Consider the following 23,697-nt stretch of genomic DNA (forward strand, 5'->3'; position numbering starts at 1 on the left):
AGCGTTTCTTTGTCGTCATGGCAGCAGCGGTTGTCGCCATAACAACGTAGGGACCGTCTCCGAGGAGCATGTGAGAGCTTAAAACGCAGAAAGAGCTACAAACACGAATTAAAACGTGAAAATTACTTTTGACGGATTAGACTCCTCTTTAACTTAAGCCTAACTAACCACCAGCCATATTACGTTCCAAATACGTTTCGATGGCGGAGTTAAACGTTGCCGCGCGTTTTTAAACCGCCGACAACATTTTAGAGACAACCCCCCGCGACGTCGTTGTTGCGGAAGTGAAAAGTCTACGTGGGGAAGAAAGGTTGGTCTGACCGTGTTTGAATACCGTACACACCAGCGGCACCGATGTCCAATCCAGGTTAGCTCTGTCCCCCGTCGAACTAGTCTCCCACCCCACTCCACTCCCCCCGCTCTCAGTTAGGCAAATGGACGCGTTGGGCAGCAGCAGCCGGGGAGTATAAATGGGACTGAGAGGCGACGACAGGCTGTAATGCTGCGCCGGGTGCGGCAGTCTCTCCGGCAGGTGCTGTTTCTGATGGCCCGGAGACCGGATCTACTCTGCGGGGCTATCGTGCTCAGCGTCCTGCTTGTACTGGCTGTCAAGTTCACATGCAGGTAAACAAGACCAGCTGCTGTTAATTCTCTCGTAGTGTCACTATTGTTCCTGTTTGACCAGGGTAACATGACAACTAATGGACATCATAACTGAACAGACTGCTGAGGGATATATGTTGTTGTAGCAGTAGTAATCTGTCAGTTAGCTGCTTCTTATTATAATCTAGTCATAAGAGGTCTTTATTAAGCAGTAACGTTACAGCCGACACTAACTGACGTGTGGGACAAGAGGATTAACCAACGCTTTAAACCGTTTAAACAGACGGTGTAGGCTACTTCCATAGAGAGGCACTGTACTGCTTTGATTGGGGATTTTTTAGATAAAGATTTTGACCTCTGCAATCTTTACATGACCCTTAATACAACAGTGTAACAACTAACTCAGCCCTGTCATCATCTCCCACTGAACCCAGCTGTGGAGATTACAATGTGGGCAACTGCTCAGGGGCTTCAGAGCCACAGGGCAATAAAATTTGCAGTTGGTTCCCACTGACCCCACCAACATATTCTCCTCTGAATATGAACCCTGCTGCCTCCAAGTTCCCATTAAGCCCTGTGCAACCAGATCTTGTGTGCTGAAACAATATACACACCGCTATATACCATATATACAGATGTCAGTTTATTAGGAACATCCTAGCTAAACCTAATGCAGTTGAATACAGCAGTCCTACAATAAATCCTATCTTCATGGAGGTACCACAAATAGCAGCCTCCAAAAGACAGGGTCAGTTAATCAGCTAATAATGCAGGACTCACCTGAGTTGATATTGTATGTAAGTGGTATCATCAACTATTTCAGGGCCTCCATCCTCCATCTTGTGGCAGTTCTGTTGCAAGGTCATATTAATTCCATTTAAGGAGAACTGTAAAGCTTCATTCTAGAGCTGCAATAAAACAAAAAGAAAAGATATTAATTTCTATGGTCTCTACCTTCTTTTATTTGAATATTTTCCTTTGTCTTCGATGATTGTAAACTGAACATGTTTGGGTTTTGGACTGTTTATCACTCAAAACAAGACATCTGAAGATGTCAGCTTAGGCTTTGGGAAGTTGGAATGGGCAGTTTTTCATAACTGATATTTGACTTTGCATCAACTGTACCCCACTGACAAATTTTTGCCCTGAAGTCCAGCTTTGGATTAATTTGGCCAAGTACGAGAGCATTAAATAATGCTTTAAAACATTTAAACAGACGGTGTAGAGTGTTACTGATCTCATTTAGTTGTGGCTTTTTATGAAGATCTTGGTTTCTGCATTTGTAAATTACCCTGAAGACAACAATGTATCAGCCTGCCCAGCTCTGTCATATTTCTAGTAAATCCAGCTGTGGAGATTACAGCTTGAAAGGTTGAAACTTTAATCAAATTGCAGACAAATTAGCTCAGGGACATCCTCCTTCTGCGGTTCAGTGACTGTGGTGGTTATGTTCCAGCTGTGACAACTCCAGTGTGTTCCTCTCCTTCATCTCTCACTAGAGGAGTTTGTTGTGCATAAAATCCTCTTATCAGTTCATATCACGGTGTAGGGATCCACTTTTTTCCCTCTTCTCGTCGTGTCACATGGCATACTCCTCACTGTTGGTGTCATCATGATTCCTCATTTACACTAACATCTTTTCTTTTTTGTAGCCGTGCTAAGAATGTGGTGGCAGCAGCTCGGCCTCCGGTGCGGTTCTTCTCTCCCGAGGCCCCGGTAGTCGACCTCTACTTGGGTCAACTGGACCAGGTGAGATTCAAAGGCGTAGACACCTGCAGAACACTTTGCTATGAGTCAGCCCTCATTAGATACTATGAAATGAATGAGAAATTGATTTAAGTTTGGCTGCAGTAGGGAAGATTTCATCTATGCTTGGTGCAAATTGCACCCTGCCTTAGTCTTAGTCCCTGAGAGAATCCAATTCAAGATCATACATTGAAACAACATGTCAATAAGATGAACATTTTCTCTCCAGGTGGAGCGTCTGAGAAGTGTGGCAGAGGTTTCTCTCATCTTTTTCTACGCACCTTGGTGTGCTCACTCGATGGCTGCTGGACAGGAAGTGCAGCAGGTTGCTAAGAAGCTTGCCAAACAGGTACAGGCCAGCCAAGGTCACAACAAGCAACACCCTGCACCACTTGTTTAAAAGCCAAATAGTAACTGTAACTGACATCATATGGGATTACCACTGAGAACAAAGCAGAAAAACTAGGGCTTGTTATGGTGACATGCTTCCATAAAAAAGGGGCTTGTTATCTATTGTGCTGAGACCAAATGGTTTTTGTAGCCTGTGTTCAAAGTAATAATTAAGAATTGAACTGACAAACATCAGTAAAGAGCTACTCAGTTTATGTGGAGTTTATAGAAATCTGTTGAAATTATAGAATCATATCAACCCCTACATTCACAATAGAAGAGTTATGAACTAGAGTGTGACTGACTGTTGGGATGTAATTCATCAGGCAATTCATCAGGTTTTGTTCGGGTCCATTTGCAATGTAAATTAGACAGGACAGATACTCAACCCATACATGACTGAGGATGAAACAGCTTTCATGTGTTTGACTCTCGTCATCTTTCTGTCTGTGTCTCACACACACAGGTGCAGTTTGTGGCTGTTAACTGCTGGTATAGTCAGGGGAAATGCAGGAGGCAAAACCGCCTCTACCAGTACCCTATCATCCATCTGTTTTACAGAAGGTAAGACAGAGAAGACTTTGAACATGAAATGTGCCAGACCAGCTTTCTCTTCATGAGATGTCCTCCAGTTTTTGTGTTAATTTTTTGGGTGGGAGTTTTCATCATCTGTGGGTACTTTTATTTGCAAACTCTCTTGCCTTAAATTAAGAAAAAAACTATGTTGAATCAAATTGAAAAAACCTTCATTGTTTATATCCATGCTGACTTTGCCAGCAGTCTATTCTTTTCCTGCCTTTATTTAGTGAACTCCTCGACCTGTAAATCACTGGAATAATGTCAAACAATTGGCAGGTATATGAGCACAAGAACAAACCAAACAGTTACATGTTGTTGTAAGGGGTTGTAAGGGGGCTCTGTTTGTTCTGTCAGCTTACAGATTGCATTTTCAAGTTGTTTTCCTAAATATAGTTATGAACATCCACTGTCTCCATGGAGACACCTTGAGTAAAACTAGGACTGAACCATAGGAGTGGTTGCAAAGCTGCAGCCAACAGTTTCATCATTGATTCAAACTGATCTGACAAACTGATCAATAATTTTGTCTAAAGCCCTCTGCACTCACTTTGCTGCTTTACACCTTATTATTATTTTATCATCAGTTACTATAGATGTTATTATAATTATAGACATTTTTGTGACAAAAGTTTCAGTGGATAGATCCTCTCCACCATGGAGACCTGGAAGAGAGGAAGGAAGAGACCACATGAACAGCACAGATTGATGCATTACTCACTGTCAATTACATTGATATCTCAGTTGATTAATGTATCCACAGTTTCCCTCGGGACATTGTTTAGTGGAGGTTTTAATCTATTCAGACTCTGATGCATCTTGCCTCATGTTTGATTTATTTAACAGCTGATGGTCTGAACAGTAGCTACAGTCGTTAAACGTGTTGCTCTTCCTCTGAGAATTCAGACCTCAGCTCTTCTCCCCGAAAGTTTAAAATTTTTATGATTTTGGTGCCTGTGATGCTAAATAGCCTCTTGACTTGTATAAGTCAGCTATTGGAGTTGGAGATCACCAGTTTGATCTATTCTGTTGTTTGTCTGTGTGTTTCTGTGCTGCAGGTTTGGGCCTATAGAGTACAAAGGTCCATTTGTGGCTCAGTATGTAGAAAGTTTCATCCTCAGAGTCATCACACCGCTCACTTACCTCCCATCCAGAGCCACACTCGAAGAGTTCCTCTCCTGCCACGAGGTATTGTTTGGCTTCAGGCCATGTGAAGGAGTTAGCAGAGACTCACCCACAGAGTTTATTGTGCTCTGTGAAGAGTTATAGTTATGTAATCTTCTGTTAATAACTCTCTTAAAGAAATGACCTGAATGTCTGAATTACTTGGTTGAGTTGGGTTTCAAGATGTTAGGTGTCTTATTTGAATGAAGCTGTGTCACTTTGTGATATACTCTGTGTCTTCTGTACTTTTAGCCTCGAGTGGTGGGTTTCTTCCAGTTTAACTCCTCTCCTCAGCCGCCAGGGTACATCACTTATTTGTCCTCAGCCCTGCAGGCCCTCAGAAGGGGTAAGAAGTGATCATATAGCACTAAGACCAGTTCTTACAAATCCTTAAAAGTTTGTGATCATGTCTAGAGCTGAAATGTTTGTCAGTTGTATTGATTGGTATAAAATAAATCTGACACAAGTCTGATCTTTTAAGTCATTTTCAATGAAAACAAAGTATTTGCAATTGAAATGTGAAGATTTCCCCTCATCCACTGATCTGTCGATTATTTTTTGAAAATTTATTTTCTATAAAATATCTGAAATAGTAAGAAAAGTCTCGTGCAACTAATCTTTGCAGCTATACTCTAAATATTTTTGTGTTTACAATTGTTCGGACAATAGAAGCATTTTGAGGAAGACATTTTAGGCTCAGGGAAGTTGTGATGGGAATTTTCCACTTTTCTCTGTCATTTTTTAGACCACACATTTTAGTTGATTCAGCAGTTAAGTGTTTGGCAGATTAACTGATGATGAAAGTAATTCCTAGTTAATCGTGTCATGAAATAATGGGGAAACTTGGCAGTTACAGCAGGGAAGAGCAGCAGGTAGTGTAAGTGTAAATGTACAATAATGGATAAATGATGTGGGTAATGCCTGAATATTTTCAGGCTTCACTTCTGAATGTCGCTGTTTTTCTGGTTCAGATTTCCGTGGAGTTATACGTTTCGGGGTCGTGACCAATAAACAGGTGGCAGAGGCCATTTCAATAAGAGAAGATGAAACAGTTTACCTCCACAGAAGATTCAACTCCTCTTTGGTAAGCAGTGTCATCAGGGCAGGAGAGCATTTTACTCATTTACTATAATTCTGGATGTATACTAAGGCATCATGTTGTGCGTTTGTTTGTTTTTTCTCTTTCAGATTTTCCCTCGAAGGGAACGTAACTTCACGTCACAGGCCATCTGTAGCTGGGTGTTTGAACACCATGAGACCGTCCTCCAGTGGCTGCATCCCCCGGGAGCAAAGTCCCGCCTCCTGGAGCAGGAGCTGACTAAAGGTCCTGCGCTGCTGCTGTTCCTCCCACACAATCCACTCGGGTCCAAGCCCAATCCCATACTACAGCAGGTGAGCACTGATATGGTGACAGTTAGCTATATTTGATTCAGTCCGCTATAGCATCTTATTCAATTGTCTTGAGATAGATAGGTTTTTTTGATCCTACTCTAATGTGGCTCTAATCCTGCCTAAACCATACAACATTCTTTGCTGTTGTTGGGAATGCTTCTACTTCTTGTGGTGTACCACAGGGCTCAGTTTTAGGCCCACTACTGTTTTCTTTTATCATACGTCTTCTTGGGAACCTGTAGCTAAAAATCTGAGAAACCTAATTCCACTCCAACCTCAGATTTCATGCCCAAGCAAAGACAGTTACACAGTCCTGCTTTCTCTGCTTAAAAACATACCCAAAAACAAAACACTTTTATTTACATTTAAGCCAGATGTCCCTCTTGCACTGATTCACTTCAACCCTAGCTTAGCCGTCTCTCACTGTCCACAGTTTATTTCAGAATTCATTTCAACACAGTTATTGATTAGATTTAAGGCTAAATTGGATTATTCCCCAAAACATACACACTTAGATTCTTGACTCCATGAGCTGAGGTCCTCTGGTAAGGGTCTCCTTTCTGTTCTTAGTACCTGGTAATTAGAGGTTACTAACCTGGAGGTTAACTGGAGGTTTTACTCTTTTCTGTGCATTAGTTTAGTTTATTTTTGTCCTTTTGAATGTACATGTTCTTGTCTTGATGTTTATTGTGTGAAGCACAAGTAACTTTTTACTTTATTCTAATTATCTAATTTTACTGCCTGACACCTGGTTCTGGTGTCTTTTCAGGTTGCGGACATTGCTGTGCGTTATCATTCCTGTGACAATAATAACCACTCCAGCTTGGACAAAAGTTTCACCTCCCACTCGCTGTGCTGCCAGTCAGTTCTTCTCCCAGAGTCCAGTACAAGTGTGTGTGAGGTGTGTCTCAGCTGGTCCAGACCAAGTCTGACCAGCTCTTCCTTAAGCTGCTCGTTCCCCCCCACAGTCCAGGGAGGAGACGGGTTGCAGTCTTATCTCAGATACTGTTGCCTCCACCAACTCCCTGCCCCCATGTCCATAAAAACTGCAACCTCAGTGGGCTGTAGCAACTTTCTGAACAGCTACAGTCCATTTAGTCAATACAGTGCCTGCTGCAGAAAAGTAGAACCTCAACTCAATGAATCACAAGCCAAAGAGGGGCCCAACATGCAAAGAGTTCCCCTTACGCCTCCTTCTTTGTCCACCCCTCCATCTTCTGTCCCTCCACACCGAGGAGATGGCATCACAGGACTCCGGTGTCAGACCAACAGGACGCTCAGGTTTTATGTGCTAGATGTTGCTCTGAACTGGCCTCTGGCGGTGAGGCTCGGGGCAACAGGCAACAGAACTGCTCCTCTTCACCAGGAGGCCGGTACACCAGGTGACGGGAGCAGCAACGGGCTGTTTGCAGCTATTGTGAACCTGAAGGATGAGGTTCATTATGTTCTCCATCGCAGCCCAGCGGCCACACTGACAGAGTCTCTGGGTAAGACAAGGACAGAATTATGTTCAGTAGCATTTCCTGCAGCATTGTTATACACGTACTAGTTTTAAATCAAGCACATTTGCTTGTAGTTTGTGGCCAACATAACCAGAAATTAGCAGCCCTAAGACTGCTGGATCAGGCTTTGTAACAGAATGACATTACATGCGCATATGAATGACATAAAAAGTGACCACGGCGCTTCTGATACATCAGCACATACAGTATTTGCTTGATCCTACAAGAGCTTTGACCCTGCTGCAAATCACAAACTTTTATCCCTGGGGAAGTTCCTTGATCTTGAGAAGTTAAAGTTCCTGGAACTTTTGGTGTAAAAGCTCCATTAGTGTTGTGTGAGAAGTGATGGAGGTAGGAGTGAAAGAAGAGAGCTTCAGAGAGAAGTTCAGATCTTGCTCTCCTACTTAAAAATGGAATCTGACAAAATACGTCACTCATCACCATTTCTAATGTCTGGATATGATGACAGATGCTATAAAGCTGTCATATCTAACCAACACAAGTAAGCTTAATATCCAGAAATCCATAAGTGATGTCTGGTGTTTTTATAACTAAAAAGAATGTGAACTCATTTCAACTTACATGCACTTGCGTATCATTTGAAAGATGGCTGTATCCAAGGCCATCATCATTTCCATCCATTTCGCCAAACTTCACCTTTAGATTTAGACATACGGTATAAGAGCCTGGAATTATAATTCAGAAAACCATTTCAGAGTTTTGTGTTGCCCCTGTTGATGGATTTGTGTGTACTTCAGTGGGCACGCTTTGTGTCTGCTCACAAATGTGTATTATTATTATGTTTGAAAAAATTAATGTAAAGTTAAGGAGTCTGTGTTTGGTCCGATCTGCTTGTTCTGTGGACAAGGTTTCCAATTTCATTACATCACTGAAGAGAGAACTCTTAGACAAACAAGTTTTGCATGTTATGCATATCAAGGGATTAGCTGACGTAGTCTTTTGCATACTGTACACATACAGATGCTTTCAGACAATAGACACAACAAAGGCATTTGCAGTGTTGTGACCTTTAATGTACCTGATGATAAATTTTAACTGTTGTTATGGTGATCCATTTAAGGCTGTTTCTTTTCTCCGTGCACCCTGGAAGTCAACGAATGCCACAATAATCAAATTGAATATAATCCTTACAGTTTGCTTTCATGGTGTGTGTCTCTGTGTGTTAAAGAGGCCTTCATCAGGAACTTCAGCGCTCCATACACTCTCTTGCAAAGACACTTGGTCGGAGAGGAGGACAGGAAGGGAGGTGAGCAGGAGGACAGGCATCCAGATGAACACCAGCAGACCTCTCCTCGCCCCCTCATCACAGAACTGACCACCTCCTCCTTCCTGCCCTCCGTCATGGATCTTCAAAAGGTGAGAGAGAGAGAGAGAGAGACTCTGCTTCAGTATCTTTCTGGCAATTATACTCTAATTTCATTGACCTGAGGTAGAGAGAAAATATACATGTGTGTGTTTGTGTTCTCCTGTAGGATGTGCTGCTGTTCTACTACACCCAGTGGTGTGGTTTCTGCTCCGTTCTCAACCACATCATCATCCAGCTGGCCAGATTATTACAGGGAAACAGCACCATCACTGTGGCCAGGTAGATGTGTGTCTTTTTCACAGTTCTCTGGTACTGTTCATAAAAGGATAAAAATAATATACCCACCTTTTTCCTCTGTGTAGGGTGAATGTTGCCCGCAATGACCTTCCCTGGGAGTTCATGGTGGATCATGTTCCCTCTATCCTTCTCTTTCCCCGATACAGGTGAGAATAATCACACACGTACACATTTGCAGATGCAAATTATTTGCAGTGTGATTGCAGTGTACTGTATCTATTGTTGTGCTGTTTTTTGCTGCTCTCTTGGTCCTGAAAAATAGATTTTGATGAGACTTTTACCTGATTAAATTTAAAAAGATAAAATAAAATAAATAAAATAAAATGAATAACATAATTCTCCACAGGAAAACTGAAACACAGATAAAAAAAACAAACTTATATTTCAGTAGAATTATTTTCACCCCTGTTTCTTCTTCTTCTGTTTAAGAAAACATCTGAGTGTGAAGTTTCCAGATGACCTTCCCATCACATTACCCAACCTCCTTCGCTTCATCCTGCAGCACTCTGGCTCTGTGCACGACACAGACAAACAAGTGACGTCTTCTGTCGAGGCAGACGCTTCAGGACCCGGCGCCATCCTCCATGCAGAGTTCCTGGCTCTGCAGCGTGAAGTTCAGGCGCTGCATCACGCTCGTGAACGCCTGTCCCAGCAGCTGGAGCAGCTGTGGCGTGACAACCGGCGCCTGAAATTTGACTCTCGCAGCTTAGAAGTCCAGAACGCAGAGCTGCAGCGAGAGAGGCAGAGCCTTAGAGGAGCAGCACCAGGAGAAAAGCCGGCAGCTCGGGGAAGCAGTGAGACGCCTGCAGGAGCTGGCAGACACCTCAGAAAGCCTGCTGAACGAGAACACGCTGCTCAGGATCCTGCTGAGGGCGCTGAAGGACAGGACGGAGGCTAGAGAGCAGGCGGAGGTGGAGAGAACAGAGGCAGAACAGAAAAGAAGCCATATGGCCTCCTGACCGCAAGCCTGCAGGGAGTCCTGAGAGTTAATCAGAGATGGGGAAGAGACCAAGAAGAGGGCCAGGGAAAGAAGGGAGGACTTAGACCTGAGATGTGATAAAACAGGCGAGGAGAAAATGAGGCCGAAATGAGGAGGTCATGTAAAACCCAAAGGGCAACGACCTGATACATTTTGTCATAAGAGAAAATGAGGATGAAACAACAGTTGTGATCGGTCATAAAAGATCAAAAAAATAAAAAATAAGGCTGCTGCTAAGTCACGACAGAAGTAAGGAAACACGTAGCGAGGGAAACAGCAAAGACAAAAAACTCTGTGATGACAGTGGGTTTATCCGCTCTTAGGAACACACTAGTGTGCGAAGTCAGTGCCAACTGTCCAACTGAAGCGCCTCAGCTCTGGTTCTGCGCTTACGGGTGAGGACGTATCCTGAGTTAAACTTTCAAAAAAAGACTCTGCAGCCAAATTCTCCACCTTCCCTGAATTACCACAAATCCTCATGTAAAAGCTGGTATTCAAATAACAGTCTAGTCTGTGATCAGTGTGAACAAATACAGGCTGCTTGCCAATAAAGACTGGATAAAAAAAACAAAAATCATTGAGGGAAATGAAATTACCTCTAGCCTACTACAATGGTTCCCATGATAAATGCTGTATAATGCACATTTCCACAGCACTAAGTCCATCTTTACAAGAACAGGGTCATGTTATATTCACCACTCTGCTGCTCCATTTTTAACAGAAATAATATTTTCACACTCTCTAAGTCTGGTCGTTTCCTCTTTGCCGTGCCCCTGATCAATGATAAGCTACCATCAACTCATCCTAATGGGTTTTCACATTGAAAGCCTAGTAATGAAAGAAAGGCTGGCCTGCTTTTAATGTAAACTTGAGGTGTCCCTTTTTTTACAGGTCCATAAATTCCAGTTTATTTCCAAATAATTCCCTAAGATGCTTTGTGGAAAGGATCATTATGGGACTAATTATGGGTGATCAGCTGGGACATTTCCAGTTATTTATTTAGCACAACCATGAGACTGCTGATAGAAGGTGAAAATGTGAAAGTGTCTAGAAACAAACGTACACTTAAGTATAAAATAACTAACTGAACTAAAATAACAGTCTCAGAACATCTGTTCTTTCTGTACCAAACTGCATGGTTCTTCTTGGAAAACAGCAGGTCTGTAAAATAAAGTGTTACTGGTGTTGATTTAAAGACATGGTAGCTTAAAAACATTGTTTGGGGAAAAGAGGCAAAGTGAAACACCTTACATGACTCTTAATGTGCTGCTGGATTTAGTGCTGTGGAAATGTACGTTTTAATGAATTTATCAGGGCAGCAGGTAAACATGGAGGACTGAGTTCATGTTAATTGTGGAACAGAGAATATTGGCAATAAATGGTTCTCTGTGCCACTGAGGTAAATATAAATGCCACTATTTGGGTGATTTACAGTGAGCTCTTAGCTGCTGCTTCACAGTTACAGTAGTGGGTTAGTGCGTGACTACAGGTCAGTGATGTAGAGTTTGGCTGCAGGGAGAAAGGGCTACTAATGAAGCTGAGATTTATTTAATACTGAAGACGTGGCACCTACTCACCGAGCTGTAGGTGAGCATACGAGCACTTGAAATAATCAGCAAGAATTCTCTCTTTTTTTTCTCTCCTTTTTTTTTTTGAAGGGGATAGAGTTCTTTTGTTAAACTGATCTATTTTTACAGGAATCCTTGAGTCACTAAAATATTATTTCTATGTAACTATTCAGGTATTAAGAATGAAATGCTGCAATTGTTTACATGTGAAATATTGCACCAGTTTTTACTGATTAAAAAAAATCTCACATCTTATTGTCCTGTGTTCTGCTGTGGCTGTTGTGTACAAATACAGAAGCAGCGCAGTGAGAACAAATTGATTCAGATCACATGAAGATTTTATTATGTAGGTATAAGTCATCAAACAAAAATTACATTTGCTAAAATACTAAGTACATTCAGCTAACCCTTGTCTTTTCATTTCCTCCAGTACAAAGTGTTTTTACACCTGTTTTTAAAAACAAATATTCACAGATCTCACTTCATCTGGTAACTTGTTCCAAATCCTGCCACCTCTCTCAGAGAAAGGACTGTGTTAAAAGAGTTATATCTAAAAATATCTACTTCAATATGAATTAAAATTATTCAGTATTAATCTTTTTAATATTAATGTTCATATTAATTTCTGAACACCTGCAAAATCCCCTACAGGTCCCTGGCCACATTCAGTTGATGTAATTTGCCTCTTAGACCATAACGTTGCTTTAACGATTGAGCATGTCTAATGGTTTAATGGTCTTCAGTTTAATTCTGTCTGTGATTTTGCTCTAATCTCCACAAAGTCTTGAGAGAAATATTTGTGTCCTAACTGGATTCTCCTCAACAGTTAGTTGCTAACTTTGCATTTATTGCTAGGCCTGTTCTTCCCCAGCTGAATATAGCACAAGATGGGAACCTGAAGAAGATGTTCCCCAGCTCTATATTTACTTAATATATATTGTGGGAACTCACTGCATAGCCTGTGGGAACACAGAAGGTTGATGAGTGGTGACAGTGAGCCACACAGCTAATATGATGACCATAAAATAATGAGCTGAGAGCAAGAAGTAAAAAAAACTGTTGCTAATCCAGCTTTAACCTTTAGGGTATGTGGACTGATAGCAGATTGACACTGCGTGACCATGAATCTAAAACTACTATGTTCAGCAAAGAGCTAAATGCCAGTTCTAATTTGCTGCAGCAGGAGCATGTGCTGTTCATTTCACTCTGAATGAAAGGTTATTTGTCTGCAGTTCGTTTCAAGCACACACACAAATGTTTTGTGCTCTCCAGTATACCAGATATTTTACATCTTTGCTCGGGTTCTTACTCTTTCTGCAGTTTATATTTGAGCACAGTAATTTGCCTTGGATTGAGACTACAAAAGATAACAGCAGTAATTATTTCCTCTGATAACAGGGTAATGAGAGTAATGTTACATTTCCATTTAGACAAGGTTTTGCTACAGTCCTTTCACAAGCAAAACTGGTTAAATGACATTTATTTACAACATGTTTAGGTTATTCTTGTTCAAGCATTCATTGCATTTATGTAAATCTACACATATGTATTGAACAAAGTCACGCAGTAAAGCAAAGTAGCATTTCTCCCATTGGCCATGTAAGAAAAAGGCGTTTAAGAAGAGAGAGGAGACTTAAAATAAACAAATGCGCCTCCAAATTATAACTGTTAAAAAAACATACCATCTTAAATGTTGGCATCCATTTAGCAGATAACTGGATTGAAAATTACTCTCATGCACAGATCTGGAAAACATGACAGTGTTTCCTCGGTTTGGGACAGGGTTGGGTCAGTGAAGTCTATCTTATGACTTCTCAGACAAGGTTGGCAGAGAAGGTGTTGCCCATACTGTGGGAAAACTGACCGATCTGCACTCACACAGTCCTCGACTAAAACTGTAAGTACTCTGCCTCATTTAAACAAGTTACAGTCCATTTTTACACTGATTATCTCGTTATTTATAGGTTTTTAGTGGGTATTTGTTAGACCACTGTTGTTTTATTGTAAACTTGTTTGCACTTCCAAGCAATGATGTTGAATCCCATGCAAGTGACAAATGCATGTTTGATATCCAAAGATAAACAAGATTTATATGTGTATGACAAATTGGTGAATACATTATGGTGATCAAATGCATCTTTCTATCTTCAAACTAATGTCGAACCATTTTACAACTAAATCGAATACAATTTATTCTTCATATATGTATTCAGTTTTGAATTCAAATGCAAGATAATTTCCTAAAAGTTTTAAATTATTATGTAAAGATCTTTTTTTTTTTCATTTGTGTGTCATGAAATATGTCTGAATATTACCTGTATTTACCTTCACCTCTGATATGAATTGTTTATAGGAGCAATGGCAAATGCACAAGTGCCTGTTGGTGAGTCTGTGCTCTTAACATTAACAGCAGACGTCTTAATTTCCAGTTGCTTGACTGAAAATCTAATTCTCCTGAAATGTTTTTGTCCTCTTTTTTCCTCTCTCCATCCTTTTCTTCATGCAGGGACAGTCAGTCCATTGGGAGACAATCCAGTTCAGATTGTCTGTTCTAAGTGCCACCAGTCAGTCCTCACCAAGGTGGACCACACCGCTGGTTTGCTCACCTACCTTTTCTGTGGCGGCCTCTTCTTCTGCGGGTGAGAAGGACTGAGGTGTCATTTGCTTAATTGAAGACGAAAAGTCTGCAGCTAGTTTAGTGAGGCTGTAAAAATATGGGGTGGCTGTTCATTTCATTCTGTTAATTACTGAGCATTAGACGTGTTGGGAGGTAAGATAAAATCTGAAATCATACATTGTACATATTGTCCTCTCCAGCTTTGTTTTAGGTTGCTGTCTCATCCCATTCTGTGTGGACCGACTGAGAGACGTCAAGCACACCTGTCCCTCCTGCAAGACTGTTCTTGGCGTGTATAAACGCTTATAACTGATATTAGAACTGAAACAATTAGTTGATTAATTGATTAGTCAATTAACAGCAAACTATCCAGCCACTGTCTTGATAATGGAATAATTGTGTTTGTCTTTGTTTTTTCAGCATAAAAGCCAAAAATTTGCTGCGTTCATACTTTTTAAATGTTAGAATTTTATGCTTTCCTTTGTCGCAGGTGATACTAAACGCAATAGGGCATTTTTTCACAATTTTCTGACATTTTATAGACAAAAACATAAATGCAGCTCTCACTGATATGATTCCCTGTAGTTTCGTCCTGAATAAACCACTGATGACTTCAGAAAATTTAATTACACTCTGACAGAAATTAAGGTTGCCACTGACATTGTATGTTTACTCATGCCTCTTGTTCTCTTGTTATTTGCAAAGTTACCCTGGAGACAGCTCAGCCTTACTTATACATTCATGATGATTTTATAACTACAGTTGTTTGTGGTGTTGATGTTACTGAACAGATAAAATAATGTGACTCTCTCACAACATATTTCCTTTTCATCCTTCAATATTAATAAATTGTATCTAAGAAAGTGATGAGCTTTAATGATTGTACAAAGATAAACAATATACATTTATCATTAATCTCATGAAGCTCCAGGCATTTTCAAGGTAAACTGCCAGAAAGTGCAATCTCAAAATGTGGATTATAACAACACAAATCCAGCAGAAACAGTCACCTTCATTTGTCTGTTTAACCTTCATTCCAGCAATTAAAACAACGGAAGCTTCTGGAAGAAAGACCAAAAACACAAATAAAGCAAATATAAGAGCTATAAAAGTGATATGAAGACATGTTTAAAGGGTACCTTGCAGCTGAAGAATTAACCGATAAAGAATATATTATGTACATCTACTTTGTTGTTATTGCACAAGAAATATTTCTTTCATAGTAGCATGAAGCCATTTTATGTCACTTGTGGTTTGAGGTAACCCTGGCTGTCTGCATTATTTCCTTAACATTAACTTCTTCTGTTAGTGATAAATAAAAACACTATTTCATCATCTTTTCCACTTCACAATTCTGGATGGTGAATTTCCTGCTTTTTCACACCACAATGTGCTGAGACATGATGAGGAGCGCGAGGACAGCAAGGAGGGAGAGACCGGCGTCCGCTCGGATGCGGGTACCATTACCTAAAATACAAACACAAACTCTCATTAGGTATCAGTTAGCAGATATTGTTGAGTTCCTTGACGATGTGAGGGATTCTTTTGAAGCTCCTGGATAAATGCAGTTTCCTCGTCTTGTAAAATCTAGTGCCTGTTCAGAGAACAGCTTAAACTTCAGTGACCGTCATCCCACCATTTGTTAAAACATCAGTTAGTGTTTCTACATCTGTCAAGCACATAGTTCACAGTGACAATAGGACAGATAAATCACATGTTAGTTGACATTAACAGAAACAGATTTTATCAGCTGTAGCTACTTAGCCAGCTAATTAAGCTAACGTTAGCTTCATGAGTTGGTTGAAAAACAAAAGCTGTTGAAACTTGTTGATGTTTCAAGCTGACTTGTTTTAAAACAAGTAGCTTCCACAGCGAGAAATACTACACTATCACAAAAGATTTTTTTAATGTAACCTGTAACCAAAAATAACATGATATGAAATTCTCCTTGGCCTTAGAAGTAATGGGTTACTATGGTATGCTAGTTAGCCGGGATTGCTAATGTTTGCGGCTCATGTCTGAGCATAACAATTAATTTCATCCTTCGCTCTTGCATTATTGGTTTTAGAAAGGTTAAAAAAGAGACACCAACCTCCAAACAGAGAGTGTCTGTCTTACTACAGCCCCATGCCTGCTGCTTTATTTCATCATGTGGAGAAATGCAAAGCTTGATGGGCTACAGGCCTGATTACGGTTGCTAAACTAATATTGATCGCCTTCCTCTAACCATAAAACTATTGTTCAGTCAGCTTGATTACAGAGATATTCTGTACATATTAAGCTTTATCATGAAAAGACAGATTTCAAATTTCAAGCTTATGTTTGCTCTCTGAGATGGACCCTCACATTTCCTCCTCATTTAAACCTTACACAAACCAATAACCACTTAACCTCAGATATCCCATTTAATCTTGGCCAAACTAGCTTCAGGTACCATGCACATTTAGATAGAATGAACTACAAACTCCCCTCAAGCTAAATTAGCTAATTCCCTTTAAGATTTTAAAGCATTATCATTATGTTTTATACAACTCTTGCAATGTTTATGATGTTTGGGGGAGGAGTTTCACTAACAGTAACAGTATTTGTACCTCATTCAGTACTCACCTGTGGTGGTAGAGGTCGTGGAGCTGCTGGATCCAGACCCAGCAGTGGTTGTTGAGGTTGATGATGAGGTGCTGGTGGTGGTAGAGGGAGATTTGGTGGTGGTTGTGGGGTTAGCCCTTCCTCCATTAATCCCTATTCCCAGCGTGTCAAGCTCTGACTGCAGCTGGCTGCGGACCCAGGTCTGTACCAGCGTTTCATTTTCATAAGACTTCAATTCGGGCAGGTTGGTCCCAAGAAGATCTTTAACTTCATTAACAGTCAGATTCTAAGGAGAGCAAAGCAGAGAAATTTAGTCAGTTTAGTTAATAATTGTCCAAAACATGCACACAAACTTATTTTTTAATCCAGCAGAGAATAAAAACTAATTGATATCAGCTATGTTGTACACAGGTACAACTGTGTATGCAGATGGCAGCAACAGAGTACAAGTACTTCATTCTTTTTTATTTGGCAGCAAAATTACAAAGACACACACACATACACACATAAACACACGCACACACACCACTTACCAGTACAACATTCTCCTGCAGACTGGTGAAGATAGCCATGTCCATGCTGACATTTAAGGACACCAAACTTTTGATATACTCTAAAGATGCACCCTCTGCAGGTCAGCAAAGAAATGAACAGTGAGTTCAAATCAAGTTTTCTGTATGCAGTATGGATGTATGTGTGTGTGTGTGTGTGTATGTTTGCCTACCCAAATACGTTTTTGTGAGCTGGTAGGAGGATAAGGTGGCAGTTGCTCGTGTGCTTCCGGAAAACGCTTGTTCTGCAATGTTGAACAGTTCTTTCTTTTTCTCTATGGTGCAGTTGGACACTGTGAGGGCGTTGGCCTCTCTGCAAGACACAGACACACAGAGTAAGAGACGAGAAATGGGTAAGAATACCTGTATGCACATCCACAAAACGTCAAAGCACAGTGGGGCATGAAAACCATAACATAAATGAAGATCCCACACACAGTTTCCTTAAATGATTATTGAACTTTGTGTAACACCATAATGGCTTAGTGACATTCATATGCACCAGATCATCCTTAATTTTTCTGCTTAAGGAAGAAATATTCTCAGTAAGGCACAGATATAAATGCATTATCTACCACAGAAACTAATTTAGGATAATGCACTGATAGACCATTATTATGAAGGTAAATTAACCAACTTAATCATAAATAGACTAATATAAGTGGAGGAATTGAAGATCCCTGACTCAACCCTTCTGAAATCATACCCAGTTGATTTCACAAGCACCATTGGTAAACACTGTTTGGATTTAATGTCATGATACTGGTATCATGACCCTGATTTCTTACTTGAGGCTTTGTTGGGAAATGTTCTTCAAAACGTTGACGTCCAGGGAGCACAGATTGGCTCCTCCGATGGTGTTGAGCTCTGTGCTGCCGAGTTTATTCCCCGCCACGCTCAGATACTTAGAGATGATGGCTCTAGCCTGGATGAGAAGAAACATGCATTCATTAAAAACACCTGAGAATATATGCACACATGGCACGACACACTTTACTCTACTCGTTTGCTCACCAGACTCGGGTCCCATTCCCCATTTGACGAGTCCATCAAAGAAGAGAGTGTGTCGATCTGAGTGATACTCCACGTGTTGATGTTGTCAACAGTGGCCAAACGAGACGCTGGGCCTAAGAGCTGAACCTGGTCTTCTGGGATGGTAGAGCTGGCAGCATAAGCCTATAAATGTAAAAGGACACCATCACTTGGCAGAGAATCAGAATGAGAGTCATGTAGACACAAAAAGCGAAGAGAAGAAATGTAGAGAAAACACAAATGAGCTACTCATGTCATGTCAGCATCCTCTGATATGATTAAGACCAGTTTTTTAAGACCCATCTTTTTACCTTTTGTTGGTTGTTATAGGGACACTTAATTAATTACAAAGAATAATTAAGGGTGAGTATTGATCATATAAGTCACATGATTCCATACAAAGTCAGCTCGATTGGCTCCTGTCCCCTACCTCTTGCAGCTTGCTGAGAACAATCATGAGGTATTCCTCCTGGTCCACCTTGGTAGTAATGGCATCCAAGTTTTCTTGAACAGTGGCGGCACTGAGACAGCAGTTGAACTGATTTATGTCGTCATAATCGAAGGGGAACGTGTCATCACTGATAGTCACCTGGGTGATCGTTCCTACAGTGCACTCATTGACTACAACACAGGAAAAAAAATTGTTAAAATAGTCAAGTCATGATGAAAAAACTAGCAGAGAAGAAAAGTGAGAGACTGACCTATGGATCGCTTTGCCTTATTTCTGATGGACTTTCTTATTTCTCTCTTCAGCATCCTCTTCTTCCGCCTGCCCACTCCGTTTTTCTTGAGAACTTTCAAGAAGAACTTCAAGAACCTTCGCTTCGTTTTCTGGAATTAAACAAACAACGTTTCAAAAAAACCTTGGTCCAACACTATACAGATAATGCAACCAGATGTTCATGTATTCATGTGATGCTTACTTTGTCAAAGTTGTCATAGAAAGCTGATTTCATATACAGCGGTAACATCCCAAGGTCTTGCAGAGTTTGTTCATTCCATGTTGATGGAACCCTTGTTATTAAAAAAAAAAAAGAGTGTAAAACGAGTGTATAACACTGAAAATGAATCAAGCGCCCATATTTAATTACTTTTCAGTTTTGACCCTTTGTAGAAAGAAACAGAGGAAGACTGGTAAGAAATAAATCTGCAATAACAATGTTTTATGATCTGTGCTGTATTGCTGCTGTTGACATACCCGTACTGTGTTTTCCCGCTCAGCAGCAGGGTTTGAACAGCAGAAGCTTGGCCATCGTTGAGATCTGGGCAGTTATTGAGTTTTTCTAAAATGGACGAGTCAGAGTTCTCGATGTAGGACCCATCCAGAGTGCAGCACATGTTTCCCAACACCATTATATCGTCCTTCGTCAAACTCGTGTTTGTTATACCCTTAGAAAATAAAAAAGAACAGGATTACAATGTTGACACTTTCAGTATTTTCAGTGTGCTATGACATTTATTCCTAATAGTTTATGTGGGTTGTGTGTTTGTACTGTTCAGTATATTTTCCTGGAGTAACTCTTAATTTTGCATATAAATATGAATATAAAAATAATAGATTAGGAATCAGATGAGCAGAACAGATCAGTGAACTGATCCCTGCTGCATTTTGATTTAGTTTAAAGGGGTTGTTTGTAAGTTTCTCTGCTGCAAAATGTGGTGTCTTGCCAAGAGCTTCAGCCATTGTTGTGTTTGAGATTGAGATACACCCTCTGAGGAGCGCCACTTCCTCAGGGCAGACTGCCGCATTGGAAAGTGATGAGACGGGACGGCTGGGCCAGGGCTAGCTGGTTTGCGTGCTAACTTCAGTGGAAGAAAAGAAGTGATAGAACTAGAAGCAAAACATTGCCATTGCTTTCCACTGCCGTAGACAGCTCTTGGAGATTAAAGGAATGAATTTTGATGCTGAACTCACAGCACTTCTTCTAGATTGGTTAGTAAACAGCTGTTAACTGCTGCTGCTAACATCATCTATGTAGCAACAGCAAAACTTACAAACAGCTCCTGTAATAGGTTACAGGAAGAGATGTAACGTATTGTTTATTGTTCGGGGACTCACGAGGCAGCTCCTGGCATTATTAAACAGAGCAGTACGTTTGTAACTGAGGGCAGAGGAGAAGACAGAGAAGTCTGCATCTGCCAGCTGTTCGAAATAGGACCTGCAGCTGGCCCGTGGCACCAGAGTGTAACTGAAGAGAGAGGAAAGGGAAACAGTAAGTAATACAGACATTACTGTAACAGAACTTGTTTTTACCTTTGGTCCAACAGAAATAAATTTAAACTCACTCGTAGTACAGCAGCACATCAGGAGGATAGAGGTCAAAGCTGGTGACATCTGAGTCTGCTTTAATGTAGTTGTACATGCAAGTCAGCTGTTGGTGAGATAATACAGAAAGTCAGAATCTCTCCTTTACTGCAGCAGTAAGCAGTGATTTGGTTATTTGAAGGTGGAAAAGGTTAAAAACTGAACTAACTCTGGTTTAAAAGAGAAACTTTTACGTACAGTGCAACCCAGACATCTTGTTTCAACAGCATTTCAATGAGACGTAGTAATGACCTGCTTTACATGTTATACAGCTCTCCTCGCTGGGTATTGGAGATGAATGCTGGGCTTTTTATTCGCTTTTTAACTGATCAGCATTCCTCTTGAAATTATTGGACCTGATTCCAGCAGTTTTAGCTGCTGACTATCACTCACACACTTCCAGTTACACTCTTCTCAGAGGCTCACCAAAGTTACACAGAGCAAGAACAGTTGCTTGGGCGGTTTGGGCAACATTCTCCCTATTACAAGTCAGTGTACAATGAAGATGATTTTGAAGCTGTTTTAAGGTAAAATAGTTACATAATGTTGCTTTAAGTGCATCAAATGGTTATACGTGTATGATAGATATAGTTTAAGTACACAATCTAGATCCAAATTTAGCCTGGTTTTAACCTTGATGTTTTTTGACTTGCAAATCACCAAATCAGTGCTCACACTGATACACACACACACACTCTCGAAGTCTCTCACCTGAGTTTCCGCCAGTAAGACCTTGTTGTTGCCTCTCCTCCGACAGGCTTTGATCAGCTTCTTGATCTGCACCTTTTTAACAGTCCTCACTGTGGTGCAGGTGAACCCTTGCAGCACAGAGGATGACAAACTACACACACACACACACACACACACACACACACAGAGTATGTTATGTATACTGAAATCCAGATGCAGGACATTTTCTGACCAAAACTTCTTCAAAACTCACTTGTTTACACCTCCCAGCTCTGTGGTTGAGCCTTCCACAGCAATTACATCGAAGAATAACTCAACCTAAAGGGAGACATATGGTTTGTAATGACATACAGCAGGTGTGTTGAGTACAAAACTGTGTTTTTCACCGTATCCTCTTACCTGCTGCTTTTTCCATTTCTTCTTGTTCAGCCTTTTGATAACGCTGTTGTTATTTGAGAAGCCCAGCAGCATAGTTCGAGGGATCTCAGTAGCCATTTCATCTGGAACATTCTGTATGATCGTCTCACTGTTGCTGTTCACTTTTATGATCTGGGACAAGATAGTTGATACGCTATGTTCAACTCTTTACATGTATACAAATTGGACATTCCAGCTATTCATATGTCACATGATTATTGTGTGTTGTATAAATCAGGAAAACCAGAATCTCTAGAATCCAGGTAGTGTTCAATAGAGGCTTACAACAGACCAAATCATCATCATCATCAATCAAATGAACTTCAGGTATGCTGGACTTAACATCTTGCAACCAGCTGTTTCTTGAGCTTTTCTACACATACACACATAAAACTATTGGGAACATCACATCCAAATTGTGCACCAGCCATTTCACTATGTGTTTACAACATGTGTTTACAAACACATTAATATCAAGGTTTTGACTCTTATTCTGGTTTTGATCATATTTGCATGAGGAGCCTGGTTAATTATATCCCTGTATTCATGATCATACATACATGACACAGGTTTATGATCATCTGCATGCAGTTGTGATTAAATATCAAACAGGATGTAGGTTTAGGTAGCACACCAGTAACTCTATACTGCATGATATATGACTTGTGAGAGACAGGAACTGTGGGAGAGAGAGTGGGAATGACATGCAGATAAGGCCAGATTCAAACCCAGGAGTTAACCTTGACATTGTACATGCTTATCCAAAGTGTGCATTGGTGCATCCTTGATAACTAATTTTGACCCTAATTTCACAGCAGAGTGTAATCTGAGTGATCCTGTTGAAGCCGAGAGGTTGTCTTAAAATGAAATTGGAGCTGAAAGACCAATATAAGAGTAACATTTATATCAGCTTTGTTCACATGACTGCACCCCACTAGATTTCCCTCCGAGACTCCAATTGGCACATTGATAACTTGTTATTTCCTATCGAGCTCCCTGCACATCGACCTGGTTCACACATATATAACACATAAACATTTGGCCTTCATGCCTCAGCCTTTGATCATAAGCATTCACAATTTAACATGGTTTACATTCATTGTACCATATATTCATTCATTATACCATAATCCTAGTGCTCCACTGGTGCGACTTAAAGGCAAAAATGAACCATGACCCTGTGGGAGGATGTGCCTTTTTCATTTTGCTTGTCTGTAAATCTGAAATTTCTCAACTGAATCAAGGGTCCAAAGATACAGGATGTCATGTTTTGCAAATTGGAAATATTCTCTGGTGCAATTATGTGATTTTTGAATATATAAATAAGACTGATATTCAGGGCAAAAGCAGCAGAAATGGTCATACCTGAGTAACATAGGTCTCTCTGACAACTTGTGGAACTGTCAAGAAGTATGTCAGGAATGAAGGATTTTGAGATGCAGAAATAAGCTGGGAGCCACTGATGGTGGTGAACACTCCAGCAGGAACACCCACAATAAGAGAGCCCAGTGTAAACAGCGATGACATGCTGTTGATCTGGTGAGAGGAAGAGGGGGTGACACACAGATGAGAACATGAAAATTCAAGTTAAAATTCAGTAAAACGCACAGTGACAAACAGACAGCAGCTACCTGCAGGAACCCTGAAGACATCAGACTCTGGATAATGGCCTTGGCCTGACCTGAGTTCCAGCCATTAACAGTGCTGAGGATGGTCAAGGAATCAAAGAGGTCCTTAGGCTTTATTGTCTTGAGCTGGCCTGTGGAAATGCCGATGCTTTCCTTGCCCAGGGCAGAAATGGCCGTGGAATCAATGTTGTCACCAAAGTTACTCGCCAAAGCTGCAGCAACCTACAATGACCAAAGCAAAATGTCAGCAGTTTCAGAGTGTACAAAGACTTGTTCCTGGGGCAGAACCACATACATGTACAATGTGGTACTCTTCGAAGCCCTACA

General features: G+C 40.7%; 2 protein-coding genes across 51 annotated transcripts in view; one reads left to right on the forward strand and one right to left on the reverse strand.

Moving 5' to 3' along the window:
• The first annotated feature begins 228 nt into the window (after window positions 1-228).
• On the forward strand, window positions 229-12,139 carry txndc11 (thioredoxin domain containing 11). Its single transcript, XM_018682504.2, is given in 14 exon segments — window positions 229-624; window positions 2,256-2,352; window positions 2,579-2,698; window positions 3,206-3,303; window positions 4,374-4,503; window positions 4,732-4,825; window positions 5,451-5,563; window positions 5,668-5,871; window positions 6,641-7,358; window positions 8,563-8,750; window positions 8,867-8,979; window positions 9,063-9,143; window positions 9,427-9,745; window positions 9,747-12,139. Coding segments are annotated over 14 exon segments (2,610 nt in total). The 5' UTR covers window positions 229-499; the 3' UTR covers window positions 9,957-12,139.
• Window positions 12,140-14,769: 2,630 nt separating this feature from the next.
• The window catches only part of mslnb (mesothelin b), a 41,562-nt gene continuing 32,634 nt past the window's right edge, over window positions 14,770-23,697 (reverse strand). For all 50 annotated transcript variants that reach the window (XM_051070453.1, XM_051070455.1, XM_051070451.1 and 47 more), the window contains 17 exons: window positions 23,374-23,592; window positions 23,108-23,278; window positions 21,725-21,874; window positions 21,579-21,643; window positions 21,347-21,476; window positions 20,617-20,702; window positions 20,390-20,519; window positions 19,529-19,719; window positions 19,254-19,344; window positions 19,032-19,161; window positions 18,761-18,951; window positions 18,313-18,474; window positions 18,087-18,223; window positions 17,472-17,611; window positions 17,281-17,375; window positions 16,769-17,033; window positions 14,770-15,628 (listed from right to left, as the gene is read on the reverse strand). In XM_051070453.1, the coding sequence (XP_050926410.1) occupies window positions 15,540-15,628; window positions 16,769-17,033; window positions 17,281-17,375; window positions 17,472-17,611; window positions 18,087-18,223; window positions 18,313-18,474; window positions 18,761-18,951; window positions 19,032-19,161; window positions 19,254-19,344; window positions 19,529-19,719; window positions 20,390-20,519; window positions 20,617-20,702; window positions 21,347-21,476; window positions 21,579-21,643; window positions 21,725-21,874; window positions 23,108-23,278; window positions 23,374-23,592 (2,442 nt within the window). In that variant the 3' untranslated portion in view covers window positions 14,770-15,539. The remainder of the gene's footprint in view (window positions 15,629-16,768; window positions 17,034-17,280; window positions 17,376-17,471; window positions 17,612-18,086; window positions 18,224-18,312; window positions 18,475-18,760; window positions 18,952-19,031; window positions 19,162-19,253; window positions 19,345-19,528; window positions 19,720-20,389; window positions 20,520-20,616; window positions 20,703-21,346; window positions 21,477-21,578; window positions 21,644-21,724; window positions 21,875-23,107; window positions 23,279-23,373; window positions 23,593-23,697) is intronic.

This window comes from Lates calcarifer, linkage group LG5 (assembly GCF_001640805.2).
Source record: "Lates calcarifer isolate ASB-BC8 linkage group LG5, TLL_Latcal_v3, whole genome shotgun sequence".
Taxonomy (NCBI): domain Eukaryota; kingdom Metazoa; phylum Chordata; class Actinopteri; family Centropomidae; genus Lates; species Lates calcarifer.